The following is a 23,037-nucleotide window of genomic DNA, read 5'->3' on the forward strand; positions in this document are numbered from 1 at the left end:
TGGGTTTAGCCTAATACTCAGTTACAGAACTTAGTGCTACATTAGTAGCTAGAATGGCCTTCCAACAGCTCAGTTGATTTGTTAAAATTCAGCTGGAACTATACTCGCCCCACATTCTCCATCAAATGAGCCATTTATCAACATCTTGCCACAATAATGTCCCGGACAGGTTGAACTCATGGCTACGGCTGTAATGAAACAGTAATACAACAAGTCAGTTATTGACAATACTGCGGACATCTAACAATGTAGCTACATTATATGAACAAAAGTATCTGGACACCTGCTCGTCGAACATCTCAATGCAAAATCATCTGCATTAATATGGAGTTGGTCTTCCCTTTGCTGCTATAATAGCCTCCACTCTTCTGGGAAGGCTTTCCACCAAATGTTTGAACATTGCTGCGGGGACATGCTTCCATTCAGCCACAAGCGCATTACTGAAGTCAGTAGATTATGTTGGCCGATTAGGCCTGGCTCATAATTGGCGTTCCAATTCATCCCAAAGGTGTTCGATGGGGTTGAGGTCAGGGCTCTGTGCAGGCCAGTCAAGTTCTTCCACGCCGATTTCAACAAACCCTTTCTGTATGGTCCTCGCTTTGTGCACAGGGGCATTGTCATGCTGAAACAGTACAAGGCCTTCCCCAAACTGTTGCCACAAAGTTGGAAGCACAGAATCATCTAGAATGTCATTGTATGGTGAAGCGTTAAGATTTCCCTTCACTGGAACTAAGGGGCCTAGTCCTAACCATGAAAAAGAACCCCAGACCATTATTCCTCCTCCACCAAACTTTACAGCTGGCACTATGCATTGGGGCATCCTGGCATCCACCAAACCCAGATTCGTTCATCGGACTCCTAGATGGTGAAGTGTGATTCATCACTCCAGAGAAAGCATTTCCACTGCTGAAGAGTCCAATGGCAGTGAGCTTTACACCACTCGCTTGGCAATAAGTATGGTGATCTTAGGCTTGTATGCAGCTGCTCAGTCATGGAAACCCATTTCATGAAGCTGACTTTGCTTCCAGATGCAGTTTGGAACTCGGTAGTGAGTTTTGCAACCGAGGACAGACTATTTTTATACGCTATGCATTTCAGCACTCCGTGGTTCAGGTCTGTGAGCTTGTGTGGCCTACCACTTCACGGCTGAGCTGTTGTTGCTCCTAGACATTAACACTTCACAATATCAGCAATTACAGTTGACCGGGCCAGCTCTAGCAGGGCAAAAATTGGACAAACTGACTTGTTGGAAAGGTGGCATCCTATGACGGTGCCACGTTGAAAGTCACTGCGCTCTTCAGTAAGGCCATTCTACTGTCAATGTTTGTTGATGGAGATTGCATGGCTGTGTGCTCGATTTTATACATCTGTCAGCAACAGGTGTGGCTGAAATAGCCGAATCCACTAATTTGAAGGGGTGTCCACATACTTTTGTATATATAGTGTAACGTTACTTATCACCTAAAAACTAGCAAGTATGTTGGTTAGCTAGCTAAAATAGCTAACTAGCTATCTAGCGTTCCTGGTTTAGGCAACAAGGCGTAATATTAAAGTCATCACATCATTAAGCAGACACTTTCCAAGTATAATGTAGCTACATACCCATATTATTATTCAATATCCATAAGATTTAGATGAATACTTGGTACATGATGTTTCCAAACAACGATTTAATTTCTGCTACATCAACCGACAAACCGGAAGCTCCTCCTACAGTGGTTCGGTCGTCACTAGTTACCACAAGCACAAAGTCATAAACCACGCCTATTTCTGCATTTGAGCTTCTTAAAATTATATTTTAAAGCAAAGCTTAACCCCACTGCTAACCTAATGTCTAACCATAAAGTACATTTTTATTTCATGAATTGTTACGATATACCCAATTTTTACTTTGTTGCTGTGGTATCTAGTGGAAACCCAATAGGTCTTCAATTTACTTCTTCGCCCTTTTTGGTTTGTATGCGTCAAGCTGACTAAAGATTTTATTTATTTTTATTTTATTTTACCTTTATTTAACCAGGTAGGCAAGTTGAGAACAAGTTCTCATTTACAATTGCGACCTGGCCAAGATAAAGCAAAGCAGTTCGACAGATACAACAACACAGAGTTACACATGGAGTAAAACAAACATACAGTCAATAATAAAGTATAAACAAGTCTATATACAATGTGAGCAAATGAGGTGAGAAGGGAGGTAAAGGCAAAAAAAGGCCTTGGTGGCAAGGTAAATACAATATAGCAAGTAAAACACTGGAATGGTAGTTTTGCAATGGAAGAATGTGCAAAGTAGAAATAAAAATAATGGGGTGCAAAGGAGCAAAATAAATAAATAAATTAAATACAGTTGGGAAAGAGGTAGTTGATAGGGCTAAATTATATGTGGGCTATGTACAGGTGCAGTAATCTGTGAGCTGCTCTGACAGTTGGTGCTTAAAGCTAGTGAGGGAGATAAGAGTTTCCAGTTTCAGAGATTTTTGTAGTTCGTTCCAGTCATTGGCAGCAGAGAACTGGAAAGAGAGGCGGCCAAAGAAAGAATTGGTTTTGGGGGTGACTAGAGAGATATACCTGCTGGAGCGTGTGCTACAGGTGGGAGATGCTATGGTGACCAGCGAGCTGAGATAAGGGGGGACTTTACCTAGCAGGGTCTTGTAGATGACATGGAGCCAGTGGGTTTGGCGACGAGTATGAAGCGAGGGCCAGCCAACGAGAGCGTACAGGTCGCAATGGTGGGTAGTGTATGGGGCTTTGGTGACAAAACGGATTGCACTGTGATAGACTGCATCCAGTTTGTTGAGTAGGGTATTGGAGGCTATTTTGTAAATTACATCGCCAAAGTCGAGGATTGGTAGGATGGTCAGTTTTACAAGGGTATGTTTGGCAGCATGAGTGAAGGATGCTTTGTTGCGAAATAGGAAGCCAATTCTAGATTTAACTTTGGATTGGAGATGTTTGATATGGGTCTGGAAGGAGAGTTTACAGTCTAACCAGACACCTAAGTATTTGTAGTTGTCCACGTATTCTAAGTCAGAGCCGTCCAGAGTAGTGATGTTGGACAGGCGGGTAGGTGCAGGTAGTGATCGGTTGAAGAGCATGCATTTAGTTTTACTTGTATTTAAGAGCAGTTGGAGGCCACGGAAGGAGAGTTGTATGGCATTGAAGCTTGCCTGGAGGGTTGTTAACACAGTGTCCAAAGAAGGGCCGGAAGTATACAGAATGGTGTCGTCTGCGTAGAGGTGGATCAGAGACTCACCAGCAGCAAGAGCGACCTCATTGATGTATACAGAGAAGAGAGTCGGTCCAAGATACGCGCAACAGCGCAACCTTGGGTTCCGAAAAAATGCCAACCCCAAATTGAGCACAGTGGACAAATACTGATCAAATGATGACAAATACTGCTCAAATTCAGCTGTAATTTATTTATTTTTATATAAAAAGCATCACAAGAATATTGACGTCTTGATTTTGTCCAAAGTAAGATAAACTAAATAAGCAAAATTGACAATGTACACACTTTAGCCTCGTTTACGCCTTGCGCTAACGTGTGAGTTTTGTAATCATCTGATCAATATGATCTAATTACTATCTGATCAAAGTTTGTCGCGTCTACACATGATGTTAAAATGTCTCTCTTATCCGTCCACTGTATCCACATTGTGATCACATTTCCTGGTGCCTCCCTGTATGCAAAATATTTGAAGATTATTTTCAATATAATGTGAATGTATTTATTTTAAGACAATTATTGATGCCATAAGTCAATGGTACTAGCTGTCAATAAAAAAAGTATAGATTTTTTTACAAGCATTTTGCTACATCTGCAATAACATCTGCTAAACACATGTATGTGACCAATAAAATCTGTACTTGATTGATTTCCAGATGGCTCCCTGACTACCTCCAGAGGTGGTCAGGAAGATCTGATCACAATGTGTCTTAATCGTCTACACCTGTCTAAAAATGTTGGCCCAATCAGAATGTGGACAAGATCAGAACAGAGAATACACGTAAGCACCAGATGTAAGTAGGGCTTTTCTTTAACCTCAACGTCAACTTGGTTTGATCTTCACATTGTTGTATTTTTAGCTGTATATATAGTATTTTTTATGTTTTCAGTATATTTTGAAAACTTTCAGACAATGCACATAATCACACAAAAAAATGTATGACTTTATTTTAAAGGTACCTGATAAACTATTTATAAATTGTGTGTTCACCATTTCTTTATCATAAGTCCCGCATTTATAAACCATTTACGAATCATTAGTTAAGTCTTTGTGCAGTCCTTAATCTAAAGTGAGTGCTATTTATACTTTATAAACATTTTATAAATGTTTTGAGTGACCAGGGTAATGTTTCACAAAAAGATGGACATGCCATTGGTAGACATTCCAGCAGTACGTGGTAAAATAATAAGCACACAACACAGGTTCAACTAGCTTACTAGCATTTACAAATATGAGAATAATGATTCATAAATGGTGAACTCACAATTTATAAATGCCTTATTAATGGTTTATTAGGTACCCATAAAATAAAGTGTTAGCAAAGTTAACTCAAGTTAACTGATTAACTCTAACAACCTCCCTATAGAGAGAGAGAGAGAGAGATAGAGGCTGAAAGACACAGACAGACAGACAGACAGACAGACAGACAGACAGACAGACAGAGAGAAAGAAAGAAAGAAAGAAAGAAATACAAAGCCCTGTGCTACAGAGCGATGGAAGAATCCACTCAGCCAGCTGGTTCTGGGGCTCTGTTCACAAACACAAACAGACCCCAGCACAGCAGCACAATTAGACCCAATCAAATAATTTATTTTTATTTTACCTTTATTTAACCAGGCAAGTCAGTTAAGAACAAATTCTTATTTTCAATGACGGACTAGGAACAGTGGGTTAACTGCCTGTTCAGGGGCAGAACGACAGATTTGTACCTTGTCAGCTCGGGGGTTTGAACTTGCAACCTTCCGGTCACTAGTCCAACGCTCTAACCACTAGGCTACCCTGCCACCAAAAAGATAACTATTTGAAAGATAACGATTTGACACACTGGAAATAATCACAAAAAAAAAAAAAGCAAATTCCAATGCTATCTGGCCCTAAACTGAGTACACAGTGGCAGAACACCTGACCACTGTGACTGACCAAAAAAATTAAGAAAATCCTTGCTATCCCTGCCATAGGCAGACCTGGCTTTCAAGAAGAGAAAGCAGGTTATGTGCCCACTGTCCCAAAAAAATAGTTGGAAACTGAGCTGCACTTCCTAACCTGCCAAATGTATGACCAAATTAGAGACACATATTTCCCACAGATCACACAGACCCACAAAGAATTTGAAAAAAAATCAATCATTGATAAACTCCCATATCTGTTAGGCAAAATACCGCAATGTGAAATTACAGCAGCAAGATTTGTGGCCCGTTGCCATGAGAAAAGGGCAACCAGTGGAGCACAAACAACATTGTAAATACCACCAATATATCTGTTTATTTATCTCCCCACTATTCATACTACAACTATTTGCACATTGCTAAAATATAAGACTTGAAAATATAACACTTGAAATGTCTAGCTTTTTTAAACCATTTTGGGTGCAATGTTACAGTTTTTGTATTTATTTTTTAAATTGTTTTTATAAATTGTTTTTTGTTGATGTGGATACATTTGTTTCTTCTCACTTTTGTGTATTGTTTGAATTGATGGGGGGGGGCACAGAGAGAAAGTTCTCAATTACGCCACCTCCACTGAGTAATACACTGTATGTATAAATGTAATGTGAAAATATATATTTAATACATAAGGGGAAATTTGCACTCGCTATATCATATTTTTTTCATCAAAAACTACAGAGTTGTATATTTATTTATGTATCATGTATCACGTTTGTCAGCCATCTTCTCCGGCGCCATGATACATTAATAACTTACGTGCTCCTATCCAACTGTGTTTTTTTGTTAGTTTCTTTGTGTTGTTTGTGACTTATTTTGTAAATGATTTTGCACATAATGTTGCTGACCGAAAATAACTTCTGGACATCAGAACAGCAATTACTCACCACGAACTGCCAGAAGCTTTTTTTTCCTTTAACAAGTCCGATGAGCCCGACATGAAGGACATACTGCTTTCCCAGGGACAGGCCCAAATCCCCGTCATTTGCGTGAAGAGAAGACGGAGAAAAAGAACGCAGAGGTCGGGCTGCCTTCTGAGAATTCGTAGGCGATCTAATAAACTCCAACTGCCTTCCGTTCAACTAGCTAACGTGCAATCATTGGAAAATATTGACGACCTACGAGGAAGATTAAACTACCAACAGGACATTAATAACTGCAATATTTTATGCTTCACGGAGTCGTGGCTGAATGACGAAATACATTGTATCGGCAGGATAGAACAACGGCATCTGGTAAGACAAGGGGTGGTGGACAATGTATATTTGTAAACAACAGCTGGTGCACGATATCTAAGGAAGTCTTGAGGTTTTGCTTGCCTGAGGTAGAGTATCTCATGATAAGCTGTAGACCACACCACACCGTACCTAGAGAGTTTTCATCTGTATTTTGTGTACCTGTCTACATACCACCATGCTGGCACTAAAACCACACTCAATAAGCTGTATACCTCCATAAGAAAACAGAACAACTCTCATCCAGAGGCGGCTCTCCTAGTGGCCGGGGACTTTAATGCAGGGAAACTTAAATCAGTTTTACCTAATTTCTATCAGCACGTCAAATGTGCAACCAGAGGGAAAAAATTCTAAACCACCTTTACTCTACACACAGAGATTCGCCCTCCATTTGGCAAATCTGAACATAATTGTATCCTCCTGATTCCTACTTACAAGTAAAAATTAAAGCAGGAAGCACCAGTGACTCGGTCAAGGAAAAAGCAATCAGATTAAGCAGATTCTAAGCTACAGAACTGTTTTGCTAGCACAGACTAGAATATGTTCCGGGATCCTTCCGATGGCATTGAGGGGTACACTACATCAGTCATTGGCTTCATCAATAAGTGCATCAATGACATCGTCCCCACAGTGACCGTACATACACCAACCAGAAGCCATGGATTACAGGCAACATCAGCACTGAGCTAAAGAATAAGCTAAGGACCCTGGGACTAAACACCTCCCTCTGCAACTGGACCTGCCCCCAGGTGGTAAGGCGGGACAACAAATCCGCCATGCTGATCCTCAACACAGGGGCCCTTCAGGGGTGCGTGCTCAGTCCCCTCCTGTACACCCTGTTCACTCATGACTGCACAGCCAGGCACAACTCCAACACCATCATTAAGTTTGCCGATGACAACAGTGGTAGGCCTGATCACCGACAACAATAAAACAGCCTATAGGGAGGAGGTCAGAGACCTGGCCATGTGGTGTCAGGACAACAACCTCTCCCTCAATGTGATCAAGACAAAGGAGATGATTGTGGACTACAGGAAAAGGACGACCGAGCACGCACCCATTCTCATCGACGGGTCTGTAGTGGAGCAGGTTGAGAGCTTCAAGATCCTTGGTGTCCATATCAACAAACTAACATGGTCCAAGCACACCGAGACAGTCGTGAAAAGGCATCTCAACAGATTTTACCCCCAGGCCATAAGACTCCTGAACAGGTAATCAAATGGCTACCTGGACTATTTGCATTGTGTGCCCCCCCCCAACCCCTCTTTTACACTGCTGCTGCTCTCCGTTTATCATATTCATGTATGCATAGTCACTTTATCTATACATTCATGTACATACTACCTCAATTGGACCGACCAACCAGTGCTCCATTGGCTAACTTGGCTATCTGGCTAACGTGGCCACCCGCCAACCCCTCTTTTACGCTACTGCTACTCTTTGTTCATCATATATGCATAGTCACTTTAACCATATCTACATGTGCATACTACCTTAATCAACCTGACTAACCGGTGTCTGTATGTAGCCTCGCTACTTTTATAGACTTGCTACTGTACATAGCCTCACTACTGTTATTTTTTACTTTATTTTTACTGTTGTTTTTATTTATTTACTTACCTATTGTTCACCTAATATATTTTTTGCACTATTGGTTAGAGCCTGTAAGTAAGCATTTCACTGTAAGTACCAGACAACATGATCCAGGAATGTGTCAAATCTAGAGACAGAAACGTTGCCATTTAAATACACGTCCTAGTTAGTTTAACATTGAAACAGTACATAGTTTAAAAGGCAGGTCAACATACAAAGTACACAAACTAGCCATAGGTTTTATTAAGAAAGTGACACATGCCACCCGGCCCTAGTCTTCAGCGCACGTGACAAATAAACTTTGATTTCATTTGATTTGAGGAGGGCATAACAAAACCTATTCCCCTTAGGAGACTGAAAATATTTGGCATGGGTCCTCAGATCCTCAAAAGGTTCTACAGCTGCACCATTGAGAGCATCCTGACTGGTTGCATCACTGCCTGGCATGGCAACTGCTCTGCCTCTGACCGCAAGGGCACTACAGAGGGTAGTGCCTACGGCCCAGTTCATCACTGGGGCCAAGCTTCCTGCCTCCAGGACTTCTATACCAGGCGGTGTCAGAGGAAGGCCCTAAAAATTGTCATAGACTCCAGCCACCCAAGTCATAGACTGTTCTCTTTGCTGCCGCACGGCAAGCAGTACCGGAGTACCAAGTCTGGTCCAAGAGGCTTCTAAACAGCTTCTACCCCCAAGCCATAAGACTCCTGAACATCTAATCAAATGGCTACCAAGGCTAGTTGCATTGCCCCCCCCCCCCCCCCCCCCCTTTACACCCCTGCTACTCTCTGTTATTATCTATGCATATCCACTTTAACTCCACCTACATTACCTCGACTAACCGGTGCCCCCACACATTGACTCTGTACCGGTACCCCCTGTATATAGTCTCGCTATTGTTATTTTACTCCTGCTCTTTAATTACTTGTTCCTTTTATTTCTTATTCTTAGTTGCATTTTTTTTACTTTATTATTGGTTAGGGGCTTGTAAGTAAGCATTTCACTCTAATGTCTACACCTGTTTTATTCAGCGCATGTGACTAATACAATTTCATTTGATTTTTAAATGTTTTACTTATAAATTGCAGGTTAGTGTTTTTCCATCATGAATCTTGTTCTGGAGGCACCTCTTCAGTGTGGTCACTAGCTGGCACAGCCACAATGTCATTTCTGGTGGTTAGGCTGTTTTTAAAGCCTAACCCTCACCTTAAACCTTAACCACACATCTTATCCTCATGCCTAACCCTATTCAATTAAGACCAAAAGGGTCATTTTTCTATTCATGAATTTTTACCATATAGACAATTTTTACTTTGCAGCTGGGCTATCTAAGGGGAATTAGCTCAGTTCTACCTCCAGTACAAGACTGCTTATAAATTAATGATATGTACCCATTGATTCTTGAGTAATATAACTTAGAAATGCCTCATGAGCTTGGTCAAATTGTCGTACACCCTCATAAGCTTGTTTTACTCCAATGTTTGTAAACAAGCACTGTATAGCCTCACAAATTGTTAAAACTATAATTGTGATATCATGGATGGTCAGTCCGTAGCTCTGTCTATGAATTTGAGAGTGGTTTAATTTATCTAGTCCCATCCCTCAGCTTTTTGGCGAAACAGTGGCAGGGAAGGAATTGTTATTGTTTCAATCACTGATTGCTGCTTTAATAGTTTGATAGCTATTCAAATAGCTATCCAAATGCCTATCCTATAATTAATTGTAATTATATGTAATTATAATGCCTATACCCAATATGAAAATTAAACCTACTTGTAAAATTGCAGGTGTCAGTCTTTCTGTTTTAAAGCCTACGTTGGGAGGCCTATAGGTACCTGACCAAATAACTAATCATCCAGAAAGTGCGTAATTGCACAGAAGAAAACCATCACTGATACCATGGCAACGGCTCTAAACGTCACGAAGGGGTGCAAAGACACAAATTGTACGCAAGGAAGGCGCGTACTCGGCAATATGAGATTCAGGAATACGGGGATTGAGGCGACCAGGCGAGAACTGCAAAGAGTGGCATGGACCCCAGTTTGAATAATGAGGAACATTTTGAGGAACCCATAGAAAGGGGGTTGCAAAGGGGATCTACATGTCTTTAATACGAAATATCTAAGCTGCTGCATCAACACAGAGACAACATATTCGTAGAGGGATGAATCTCCTTCCATTCTGTGGAGGCCCCCCATTTGTGTCCGATGGATTTCCCCGTGAACATTGCATTGCTTGGCACCAGCAACTCCACCGCTCCAGACAACACCTCTGGCACGGGTTTAACGCTAGAAATAGTCACCATAGCACCGGTGTTACACAGCTTTTTTACGAAGGCCAGTCATGGAAACCTTACGGGCGGAGGCGACGAAAACCAACAACACATACCCGTGCAGAGCGCGGAGGGAAACTCTGTCCTCCAGGGCATCACGGTGGCAGCTCAAGCCTTGTTGCTCCTGGTTATCTTCCTCCTCTCTAGTTTAGGGAATTCTGCGGTGGTGATTGTCATAATAAAACATCGACAGCTGAGAACCGTTACCAATGCTTTCATCATGTCCCTTTCACTGTCTGATTTCTTGACGGCCGTTCTTTGTTTACCGTTCTCGTTCATGATGCTCTTCAGCAAAGATGGTGTGTGGATGTTTGGAGACCGTTTCTGCGTCGCCAACGGGTTCTTCAACGCATGCTTTGGTATTATTTCCACACTGACAATGACTCTAATTTCCTTTGACCGGTATTATGCCATCGTGAGGCAACCTCAGGAGAAGATAGGCAGGAGGAAGGCCATAACACTGTTGGTGGCAGTGTGGTTAACAGCAGTGTTTTTCTCCATTCCATGGTACCTGGTGATGCGAACATCCAAGGATCTAGTCGTCCATAAAAGGGGCTTCTACCACTGTATGTATGTCTTTCACACTGGTACTTCTAGGGTGGGTACCTCTTACAGTATAGCTTTAATAGTGGTGTGTTATCTCCTTCCGTTTGCGCTCATGTGTTTCTGTCATTATAACATATGTAAGACCGTTAGGTTATCAGAAATAAGGGTGCGGCCGGTGACCACTTACGCGTATTTACTCCGGTTTTATAGTGAGATGAGGACGGCCACGACAGTGCTGATTATGATAGTGTGTATCATCTTCTGCTGGGGCCCCTACTGTCTGATGGGTATCATCACCGCCGTGGGAGATTACTCATTCAACCCTGTCATGGACACCGTGGCAATGTGGATGGCATGGGCAAACGGTGCCATAAACCCGCTCATTTACGCAATTAGAAACCCAAACATATCGATGCTTTTAGGCCGAAGCCGAGAAGAGGGATATAGGACTAGAAACATTTCTGCCTACCTATCTACACAAACCCAAAGCAGGGATGTAAGAACCAGAGCCGACCAAATCAGAGACCGGTACGGTGCAAACAACCGGCTGTCTTCCTCCAGCCCAGCGAACGGAGGAGAGGTTGCGATGTGGGCTTGTAAAAACCCCGCGGTGTTCTTCTGTAGGGATGCTCATCCCGATACTCTGTCCGAACCCACGGTGCCAAAAGTTGAAACTGCAGATACAAGTCTGTGATCGTCCTTTTATTTTCGAGAAACTTGATGAATGTCAAAATGTTGAAGTAATTTAAATATGCCAAAGTTTTGAACAAATGGAGAAATCAGAGGAAAAGTAGACCTAACTGTTAATTAGTGATAAGGGATATAAAAGTCAGTCCTATGAATTGACAACCCGCGTTTGAACACTTTACGCAGTGCCAGACGCTATACACACTGATGGAACAGAGTGCACATTTAAAAGCTCAATTTATTTTCAGGCCAATAAAGCAGTGTGATTTATAAAATACTCCAAATGATTTAACATCTCATTTGATTATATGTATTACTTTATGCCTTATCGGATACATGTTTATTGCGCAACCTTTACCACTGGGCGCTGACGTCAGTTCAACTTCTAGTTTTGATTTACATTTGGTTGCGTTGTCAAGTAATGTGAATTCAACAAGAGCCAGTCTTTCGATTCCACTTTGATTTGAGGCATAGTTTATTGCTATAGTATTAAACTGTCAAAAGTGGCACCCCAAACCACTAAATCCCATTGAACTAACCCAAAGGAAAAACTGGATAATGGCGATAGCTGTTTAATTTAGGCTGATTTCCTTTTTGATTTGGGATAGTGCATTTGTGCTCATTTATACTGTATTCAGGGTAGAGGTTTAATATGAAATACTGTGAAGAATTCAGTCATTTAAATAAAGTGTGCGCGCGCTATGATTTGATATTCAAGATGTCATGTATGGCTGGCCATAGCGATTTGCTAGAACACGAAACAATGCTATGAAAACACAATTTAAATGTGCCTGTATTAAAAAAGGTGTATTTTGAATACCATACTCATTAGTTTGTCTATTTAAAATGTCATAATTGTATTGCTTGCCATAAGAAGCTGCGAGTTGTCAGAATGTGATTTTATTGGTGAGTTGTTAAATCATATTTTAACTTAAAATGTATAAATAAATGTTTTGAAGCATCATATATTTATGTATTGTTCCTTATATGTGACACTGCCAATACAGATCCTGACCTAGGACAGGAGTGGTGAAACAGCAGCTAGATGAATTGTTACCAGAGGTTTTATTAGTGACAAAGTCATTATTCACAATGCTTTCTGAATAGTATCCAAAGTATTGCAATTCATAGAAGCAGATGTTTCCTCAGAATGTCTTTAAAACATTTCAGAAATCCTTCACTTTCAGACAAGACCAACAGTAAATGGAACCTGTAGAATAGAGACATGGGCGCATTGGCCACTCCTTACTATAACTCAGATGAATACCTGTCTTTGTTGCACAGTTTGGAAAACAGGGTTAAATTACTTTTTAGTCATTCAGCAGATACTCTTATCCAGAGTGACATACAGTTAGTGCATTCATCTTAAAATAGCTAGGTGAGACAATCATATCAAGTACATTTTCCCTGCAAAGTATTTATCAGTGCTAGTGGGGAAAAAGAAAGGGGGAGGGTTGTGAGCATGTTAAGATACTTTTCAAAGAGGTAGTGTTTCAGATGTTTTCGAAAGATGGGCAGAGACTCCGCTGTCCTGACTTTAGGGGGAAGCTTGTTCTGCCATTGGGGTGCCAGGACAAAGAGCTTAAGGGGTGGGAGGGCCAAGAGACCAGAGGTGGCGGAACGGAGGGCTTGGGTTGGAATGTTGGGTTTGAGCATAGCCTGAAGTGGGGCATTTCCCCTTGCTGCTCCGAAGGGAAAAAACAGAGTCTTGAAGGTTATGCAAGCTTCAAATGGAAGCCAGTGGCGTGTGCAGAGGAATGGGGTGACATGAGAAAACTAGTGAAGGTTGAACACCATGCGGGTTGCAGCCTTCTGTAAAGTTTCAGGGGTTTGATGGCACAAATGGTGAGCACAGCCAACAGAGTTGCAGTGGTCTAGATTAGAGATGACAAGTGCCTGGATTATGACCTGCGCCGCTTCCTGTGTGAGTGAAGGTCGTACTCTAGGGATGATGTAGAGCATGAACCTCCATCACTGCTTTGATGTTTGCAGAGAATGACAGGGTGTTTTCCAGGGTCACACCAATGTTCTTTGCAATCTGGGAAAGGGACATCGTGGAGTTGTCAACCGTGATGGAGAAGTCTTGGAGTGGGCAGGCCTTCCCTGGGAAGAATAGCAGCTCTGTTATGTCGAGGTTGAGCTTGAGGTGGTGAGTAGACATACAAGCTGAGATGTCTGCAAGGTACAGAGAAATGCATGTCGCCACCTGGGTGTCAGAAGGGGGAAGAGTAGCTGAGTGCCACCCGCAAAGAAACGATAGGAGAGACCATGTGACAGAGCCGAGTGACTTGGTGTAAAGAGAAAAGTGAACCTAGATCCAAGCCCTGTGGGACACCAGTAGTGAGAGCATGTGGTGCAGATGCAGATCCTCTCCACGCCACCTGGTCGGTGCGACCTGCCAGGTAGGATGCAATTCAAGAGTGTGCAGAGCCTGAGACGCTCAACCCTGAGAGGGTGGAAAGGAGGATCTGATGGTTAGATCTAGGAGGATGAGAAAAGAGTCAGCTTTGGCAGAGCAGAGAGCGGTCTCAGTTGAGTGAGCTGCCTTGAAGCTTGACTGGTTAGGGTCAAGAAGCTTGTTATGCGAGATAACGAGAGAGTTGGTCAGAGACAGCGTGCTCAAGTGTTTTGGAAAGAAAAGGGATACCGTTCTCTAGCTTGACGTCAGAGGCTGTCGAGTGTTGGTTTCTTGCGGGGAGCGTCTCTGGCCATCTTGAAGTCAGAGGGGATGCAGCTAGTGGTCAGGCATTAATTAATGAGTGAAGTGAGAAGGTCTCCAGAGATGGTCTGGAGAAGTGAATGGGGTCAAGTGGGCAGGTTGTTGGGTGGCCGGACATCACTTGTCGCAGGAGTTCATCTGGAAATAGGGGAGAAAGAGGTCAAGGCGTAGGGTAGTTCTGTGGGAGTGGAACTAGTGGACTCAGTAGGCTGAGTGAATGAGGAGCGGATGTAGTCAATCTTTTTTTCAAAGCGGTTGACAAATGTCTGCAGAGAGGGAGGATGATTAAGGAGAGATGAGAAAGTGGAAAAGAGTTTCCCAGGGTTGGAGGCAGAAGATACAAATTTAGAGTGATAGAAGGCAGTTTTAGCAGCAGATAAAGACGGAGATGGTAGATAGAAGGGAGTGGAAGGAGGAGGATAGGTCCTCCGGAGGTTTAATTTTCCTCCATTTCCACTCAACTGCCCACAGCCCTGTTTTGTTAGTGCGCATTGAGTGACTCATCCACAGAGCAAGAGGTGAAGGTTGGGCTGGCCAGGAGGAAAGGGGACAGTGGGAGTCAAAATGAGGCGGAAAGGGAAGAGAGTAGGGTCGAAGAGGCAGAGTCAGGAGAATTTAGCAGAAGGAAGAACGGATAGAAGAGTAGCGGGAGCAAAGATTGTGGTGGCGCATGACCATCTGCGTAGGGTCTGAGGGTTGGAGGAGAAAAGGAAACAGAGTATTGATCAGAGATCAGTAGGCGTACAGCCTCTAGTGAAGTTGAGGTCAAGCTGATTACCTGCCTTGTGCGTGTGAGGTGACTAGGAAAAGGTGAGGTGAAAAGGAGTGGAAACAAAGAGGAAAGAAATGTATTTAAGTCAGGCGTCAGGAAGTTAAAGTCACCCAATAGACAGGGGAGAGGGGGAAAGAAAAACTCCACTTAGGAGAAGTGATTAGCCCTGTGCTACCACCACCACGACCAGTAGCAGTGTTATAGGGTATTCCATGTCTCCATCAAGGTGAGATGAACTCAGCTTTATTGGCCGTAGATCGGAAGTACCAAACCCTGCCAGAGACTAAGAATTCCACATGGGTTGTGCTCACAGGGTACACTAACTTAGAAGTGTTACAGCCACTGAGTGGGCAGCGAATGTAAAATCTACCGGAAGAGGAGCGAACTGAAAATGGGACACACATACTTGCCAAAAATACAAAAGATCCAAATAAGATATGAAAATAACTAGGTAAGATACTCAAGTGAGAGAGTGATGTGGAGCCTTCCTCAAACAACTCAACAGACAGTCTGGTTTGGTGACAATACTGCCTCTTACAGCTGCTGCTGAAGAAACAGGGGAGACTGAAGTACTAGCAGTAATTGCCTAGCAGAGGTGAAAGACAACAGCAGTGATTGCCTGGCAGAGGTGGGGAAAAAAACACCCCCTGCAATAAAACACACCCACATATTAGCAAAATTGTTAGACAAATAGCCCTGAAACTAATCCAAGTCCACAACAACAGTCACAAGTACTGAGCAAATAAGACAGTTCAAACAGCAATGATTAAGTAGGCTACTAGATAAAAAGACAGCACTTCAATTTCAATTGCTCTAGCAAGATAATACCAAAAGCTACTTATTGTATAAAAAAATATACTTGCTGCTCTTGTAGTAGCTGATGTCCTTCTAAACTATAGATGGCGCACTAAGACTCGGGCCAAGTAATACTCCTTAAATAGTCAGGGAAGACAAGTAAGGCCACTCCCTCTTAAAACACCCAACTGTTACCAAGGGTTTTTACACAAATTGGCCTGAAACTATTCCAAGTCCACAATGGGGAACAAAGCAATCAGACAGACAATGAATAAGGTAAAAGGTCAACTTGGTAAAAGACAGCACTTCAATTCAATTGCCCTAGGAAGATATTACCAACAGCTACTTATTGAAGACAGTCCGAGAGGAATTACTGGTTTACTGGCTTGCAAACATAACAAAGATTCAACAGATAATTGACATCCAGGTTTATTACTTTAGTCCGTTTCGAAATAGAAAGTTGTTTAAATAATAAAAAAGCTGTATTGAAAGAACCCACATACCTCCATCAGAAATGCTATCACACAAATATGACCAAAGGTTTTAGAAGGGTTTTACTAATTGGATCTGACTAAATAACTGAAAGGTTTCTGCTGTACATAACATAGTGAGAAGGTGACACGGGAATTGGCACAATACATAATATATACACATATATGACAGTATTGAACACAAATAAAAAATGTATAGGATGCATAATTTCCAGACTGATATCCTCACTGTTTGTGGAGGATGGCCAGAAGTAGAGCAATCATTTTTGGTAACACTTTAAATCAAATGGGAGACAATATCCGTTCAAAACTTCAAACTAGGTCCTATACTCTTTTACAATACTGTATATACAGTAAAATATACATTATTTTTTCGACCCATCTTTTGTTGCTGTTTTAATAGATTATTTTCTAAAGGTGAAAGTTAGGGCTCTAATAAAATGGCAATATTGCATCTGTGATTTGGTATTTAATATATCTAAATCAGGTCTTTGTAAAATTGTGATAAAAAAAACAGTATCAAAATGTGTATCTTGTTGTTATGCTTTTGTGCTCAGCTAAAAAACATTATCACTCATACATACTGGATTGTGCTTCAACAGACACTGTTTCTATGCATGGGGTTGACATCTTTTACTATACCCTTAAGGGAGTCTGACTGAACACAATAGCAGGAAAGATTTTACACAAAGGCTAGTACATTCTCCCGATTAAAACAGGAAAAGTGTCTCCGCCAGGGTCACTGCGTGTGTGTGTGTGTTATCCCAGGCTTTCCATTCCACTTCCTGGTTATCTTTGCAGACAGGGAGGGTCAAGAAGAGGGTCCTACTCTAGGGCACCAGCCCTATGCTATTAAAGTGCCCCATTCACGACATGAGTAAAACTGTCATTCAGACCACAGCATTTAAAAAATGTAGGTTAACACAAATAGCTTAGAGAGTCACTCCTGATCCATAGTTCATGGTTTTCATTAGGAGGTAATGTCTGTTTCCAGACAGACACAAACTCTGGGTTATTGTTGCTTGAGTAGCAGAAGAGTGAGTAGAGGTCTGTCCACCACTTTTCATGCTCATTTCAGTTCTGTTTTAGTAGTGAGTTCTGTCCACTCCAAAATGAAGGGGCGCTAGGCCCATTCCAAGCCACCAGAGGGCAGCATAGCCTAGCTCTAGGAGGACAAAGGATCCGTCATCAGTTGTTTTAGAGGTTCAGTTTGGTGACTGGCCGCTCCCTGCTGGTCTCAGCTGATGAGTTGACGCGCTTGCGGTTGCGTTTCATCTTGGACAGGTCCTTATCGAACACCTCCCCAGAGCGCAGGGCTGAAACAAGGTCGTCGAACTCACCGTCCTCCTCACAGTTCTCCTTAGCCTTCCTGGACTTGCGCTCCTTCTCCCTCTGCTCCTTCAGCTGAGGAGACAAAACAGGATTGACTATATGACACACACCTACAGTAGAATATAGTGTGTGACGGATGTATTTGGTGTATTGAGTAAATGAACAGTACAGCACATGCATTTGAGTGTGTGTTGGTCAAGAGTTAAAAAAAACTCTGGTTTGATACCCATTTGTAATATATGTTGCATAATGACTAGGTGGTTAAAAGGTGACCATAGGTGACTATCTCTAGTGTTTTGGTCGGTGATAGACAATCTTAATCTAACCTGTGCTTCCATGCGGGCCCGTCGCTCCTCTTCCTCCTTGCGTCTGCGCATGTTCTCATTCTCCTGCTTGGCCTCTGCGAACGCCTGCAGGAATTGGTCGAAGATTCCGAAGAACTCGTCAGGCTGCATACGGGTTGCATCCTCACCAAAATGTTGCACTGCCTTCAGAAACTGGAGAGAAAACAACATTAGACATCAAATACTTTAAGATGTTCAAACAGCTTTTCCTCTAGATGTAATAAAATGCAATCAATGTGTCACAGGTGATTTCTTTCAGTTACACTGGGGATGAATGTGTGAGACGTGGGTATGCCACCATATCTGGGTTCAAATACTATTTTAAATCATAACTAATACTTTATCTGGGCTTGAATGTGCTTGTCTGGTACATTGGAACCAACAGAATAGTCGTAAAAGTGCCAACTCTGCCCACCTGGCACTCCAGGCAGGGTAGGGCAAACATTCTGTAATTAAAATATTTCAAATATTATTTGAACCCAGGTCTGCTCCCAACAGGTGGTTTCCTCCTCCCTGCCATTGTAAAGTTGAACTTGACACATAAATAACCCTCATCCACTGCGCATGTATCAAATACATTCCACATGGCACTTCATGAAGGGGAGACCCAGGGGGAAAACCATGGCTTTGAAACTGATAGCCTTGACCCATCTCAGTTAAAAATTAACTGCTTATATTCAGAGGTTCCAATGTCTATGCAGGTAGACTGTAACCCTTGAACAGACGTGAGTTACAATATCCTCCACATTGAAATACAGTGAAACACAAGGCATACTATTTCCAAGTATATTGGTTGTTTGAAAAGGTGACTTCAAAGCTGCAGAAAGAACACTTAATGTGTGCTACCTACTTGGTTGTGGCCAAGTATAAAGTTACAGGATTTGCCATTTGCTCTGCCCTTATAAAGTCTTTAAAGCGGAGTGGAGAGAAGAAGCATGAGGAGGAGGGAGCAGATGGACAATGTGGTCCCCAGACCCTGGCCCCCGCCGGTTCTCACCAGCTCCTTGGCCTCGGTCAGAGAATCCTCCACGTCTGAGAAGCTGAAGCTGGCCACGGTGATGAACTGGCTCACCACAGACACAAACTTATCCCCCGAAACCTGAGGAAGACCTCTCTGAAACTCCAGCTCCTATACAGTAGGGAACAGCATTACAGGATAATTATATGACTGTCATCAGACAACCCACAACACAAGAGTACGATATGATATGACATGACAAGGCAAAACTCCAGGCCCTAATCTTTGGAGTTCTGTCAGTGGAAACTTATTGAGACTCATGAACAGGAGGTAGAGGAGTGTAAGCCCAACTATACTGCCTCTGATACCATGTGTGGCTCCATTAAGGGTAAACCAATAGAAATGGCCACTCACCATTTCCACACTCTTCAGTCCAGAACGCAAGTTGTTGATGTCTTTCTCCAGCTCTGTCATACTGTGGATAAGGGTAGAGGAAAGGGAAGGAAAGGGAGTGAAGAAAGATGAGAGGAGAGGAGGAAAGGGGACGGGAAAGGGAGGGAGTGGAGAGAGGAGTTTATTGACGTGAAACAATTACAAACCAGCTGTGCTCCAACCAAGCCACAACTTAGAGACAGGAAATGTGTGAGGATAAAACCCAACTTCCTTCCTTCTCAGTCAGGAAAGGCATGGATACAGGGTTCACTAGGTTTAACAGAAACTCTAACTTAGATTATCTTATTTGCGACCTGAATTATTATAATTGTTTTAATGCTGACTGTTACACTATTGCTTTGTTGTGGTACGATAGGAAACACCTTGCCATTTTGAGGATTGCAGGGTTCACAGTTCACACTTTCCACATTTCAAGAGGATCACTGAAATATGAGCTATTACGACAACCTGTGCCTCTGAAAAATCCAGACAATATAAACATGACCTTTGACCCTCTCTGTAAACACAGCATGTAAGGTAATACAAACAGCAATACGGTCTTTCTACTTAAAGCCAGGCACCATCAATTTGGCTTAGAGAGGAAAAATCAAGAATTACAATGTTTTTGCAAGGGTAATTACACACAGTTACACATAAATGAGAGCAACTTAGGTTTATGAAACAGCATCTGTGTGTGTGTGTGTGTGTGTGTGTGTGTGTGTGTGTGTGTGTGTGTGTGTGTGTGTGTGTGTGTGTGTGTGTGTGTGTGTGTGTGTGTGTGTGTGTGTCTGTGTGTGTGAGTGTGTGTGTGTTTGTTGATTCAGTCAGCCTTAGCAGCAGCTCGTACTTGACTTTGGCTGCCTCTGGAACACTCTGAAGCTCTTCCTGGAACACGGCCACTTTGGGATACTTATGCTCCAGGATGGTGATCAGGTAATGCAGCAGAGTGATGTTCCTACAAACACATACCACACATTAGTATTCATATCACGCATTAGTATTCACATCACACATTAGAATTCACATCACACATTAGAATTAACATCACATATTAGAATTCACATCACACATCAGAATTCACATCACACATTAGAATTCACATCGCACATTAGAATTCACATCACATATTAGAATTCACAACACACATTAGTATTCACATCACACATTAGAATTCACATCACACATTAGAATTCACATCACATATCAGAATTCACATCACACATTAGAATTCACATCACACATTAGAATTCACATCGCATATTAGAATTCACATCACACATTAGAATTCACATCACACATTAGAATTCACATCGCACATTAGAATTCACAACACACATTAGAATTCACATCACACATTAGAAGTCACATCACACATTAGAATTCACATCGCATATTAGAATTCACATCACACATTAGAATTCACATCACACATTAGAATTCACATCGCACATTAGAATTCACAACACACATTAGAATTCACATCACACATTAGAAGTCACATCACACATTAGAATTCACATCGCATATTAGAATTCACATCACACATTAGAATTCACATCACACATTAGAATTCACATCACACATTAGAATTCACAACGCACATTAGAATTCACATCACACATTAGAATTCATATCGCACATTAGAATTCATATCACACATTAGAATTCATATCACACTTTAGAATTCATATCACACATTAGAATTCATATCACACATTAGAATTCATATCGCACACATCATCACACACAACACACATCAATGCTCTTAGTGCGGTGCTATTTGGACAGGTCTATGAACAAAAATGTTTTTATGTTAATGGTATTTTTCATGTATACATAAAGGATAAATGCTCAAGCCAGAACATTTCTTACTTGTCAATGCTGGACTTGGTGTCAGCAATCTTGTTGAGTGAGGACACTTTGAAGCCATAGGCGTTCCCCCTCTGACCCTTGTTCATGTAGTTACCAAAAGCCAGAACTACCTCCAGAAGCTGCTTGAGGTTGCGACTCTGCAGCACCTCTTTAGATGCCCTGATCAGTGCTAGGGAGAGGAAGAGGATGTTACTGTTAAGAGGATAAGACATTGGTTAAATGGCACCCCAGTCCCTATGCAATGCATTACCTTTGAGCGGAGACAACCAATTGGCACCCTAGTTCCTATGTAATGCATTACCTTTGAGCGGAGACCACCAAATGGCACCCTAGTTCCTATGTAGTGCATTACCTTTGAGCGGGGACCACCAAATGGCACCCTAGTTCCTATGTAATGCATTACCTTTGACCAGGGACCCCCAAATGGCACCCTAGTTCCTATGTAATGCATTACCTTTGAGCGGAGACCACCAAATGGCACCCTAGTTCCTATGTAATGCATTACCTTTGACCAGGGACCACCAAATGGCACCCTAGTTCCTATGTAATGCGTTACCTTTGACCAGGGACCACCAAATGGCACCCTAGTTCCTATGTAATGCATTACCTTTGAGCGGGGACAACCAAATGGCACACTAGTTCCTATGTAATGCATTACCTTTGACCAGGGACCACCAAATGGCACACTATTCTATATATAGTGCACTACTTCTTTTAAAGGTAGATCATTTGAGCATGGAACATTGTAGGAAAATCCTACCTTCAACTTTAGGTTTGACTTCGACGATTCTTTCAGCAAATTTCTTTTTGAAGTAGAGAGACTGCAGCCTTGGCTGGTAGTGGTTGATTCTGTATTGTAGAAAGAGGTCCAAATATTATGTTTCAATCAGAATTTACATAGACATTACCCTTCACTGAAACTGTTGTGTAATAGACGGGTTGCCTGATGACGTCACGGAAATGATGCGCACGCATCGATGAGGCATAAGGCCGTGTGTTATGATTCTGAACAGTCAGATAGCTAGCAACAATGACAAGAAGCTGCCATGTGGAAAATCGTAGGGCGCTTGTTTCAGGTAGTTAAATATTGTTCTTGATTCTATGTCTTGTTTTAAGGTGTTTTGATTCATGTCACGCCTATGCTAATACAACTCAAATTCAAAATAACCAACAACTGTAACAATGTGTTTGATAGACAACACGTGCTTACTGTGAAAATGTATTTGTTTTCAATAAACAGTTGGACTAAATATAGTATAATAATAATAATAATTTTCTTCACTAGTAGAAAGAGGAGGAAGGGAAGCGCTACTAAGGTACACAATAGTACATTTTGGTAGATAGAAGGTGCTCTTTGCCACTCTCCTTGTCCCTCAGGATTTCCATCATTGTCTCAGCTGTGATGTGTCCTAAATACTCAAAAGTAATTCATTGTAAATTCCTAATTGGAAGAGGGAGTGGTTACAACATTAATTTGCCCTCAGCTATGGTTAGACTGTTGTTGTTCATGTTTTGTTGTTCTAGTGTACTATGGAAAATATTGCTTTCTTATTCTTGACACTTCTCCCAGTTATATTTAAGGTTAGAACTACCTTTAATCTTCTGATACTTCTCCCAGTTATATTTAAGGTTAGAACTACCTTTAATCTTCTGATACTTCTCCCAGTTATATTTAAGGTTAGAACTACCTTTCATCTCCTGATACTTCTCCCAGTGATATTTAAGGTTAGAACTGCCTTTAATCTTCTGATACTTCTAGCTTGGA

At 41.9% G+C, this 23,037-nt stretch overlaps 3 protein-coding genes across 6 annotated transcripts in view; 1 reads left to right on the forward strand and 2 right to left on the reverse strand.

Annotated features, from left to right (window-relative positions):
• Positions 1-1,739, reverse strand: part of LOC110505745 (JNK1/MAPK8-associated membrane protein) — a 14,263-nt gene extending 12,524 nt beyond the window's left edge. Inside the window, exons 1-2 of the mRNA XM_021585158.3 lie at positions 1,603-1,739; positions 109-188 (exon numbers count right to left, since the gene is read on the reverse strand). Of these exons, the coding sequence (XP_021440833.1) occupies positions 109-188; positions 1,603-1,606 (84 nt within the window). The 5' untranslated portion in view covers positions 1,607-1,739. The remainder of the gene's footprint in view (positions 1-108; positions 189-1,602) is intronic.
• An 8,364-nt stretch (positions 1,740-10,103) lies between these two features.
• On the forward strand, positions 10,104-12,523 carry gpr135 (G protein-coupled receptor 135). Its single transcript, XM_021585160.3, has one exon. The coding sequence runs from the start codon at positions 10,200-10,202 to the stop codon at positions 11,562-11,564; it is 1,365 nt and encodes a 454-aa protein (XP_021440835.1). The 5' UTR covers positions 10,104-10,199; the 3' UTR covers positions 11,565-12,523.
• Positions 12,524-12,603: 80 nt separating this feature from the next.
• Positions 12,604-23,037, reverse strand: part of daam1a (dishevelled associated activator of morphogenesis 1a) — a 72,240-nt gene continuing 61,806 nt past the window's right edge. For all 4 annotated transcript variants that reach the window (XM_090221065.1, XM_036962823.2, XM_090221064.1 and 1 more), the window contains 7 exons: positions 22,033-22,121; positions 21,273-21,441; positions 20,248-20,355; positions 19,383-19,443; positions 19,008-19,139; positions 17,993-18,163; positions 12,604-17,738 (listed from right to left, as the gene is read on the reverse strand). In XM_090221065.1, coding sequence (XP_090077191.1) covers positions 17,532-17,738; positions 17,993-18,163; positions 19,008-19,139; positions 19,383-19,443; positions 20,248-20,355; positions 21,273-21,441; positions 22,033-22,121 — 937 coding nt within the window. In that variant the 3' untranslated portion in view covers positions 12,604-17,531. The remainder of the gene's footprint in view (positions 17,739-17,992; positions 18,164-19,007; positions 19,140-19,382; positions 19,444-20,247; positions 20,356-21,272; positions 21,442-22,032; positions 22,122-23,037) is intronic.

The sequence above is a fragment of the Oncorhynchus mykiss genome, chromosome 25, assembly GCF_057628025.1.
Source record: "Oncorhynchus mykiss isolate SJ-2025 chromosome 25, ASM5762802v1, whole genome shotgun sequence".
In the NCBI taxonomy this organism is placed as follows: Eukaryota; Metazoa; Chordata; class Actinopteri; order Salmoniformes; family Salmonidae; genus Oncorhynchus; species Oncorhynchus mykiss.

Coding starts and splice junctions, on each gene's coding strand:
- gpr135 (XM_021585160.3), top strand. CDS start 10,200: ATGGATTTCCCCGTGAACATTGCATTGCTTGGCACCAGCAACTCCACC.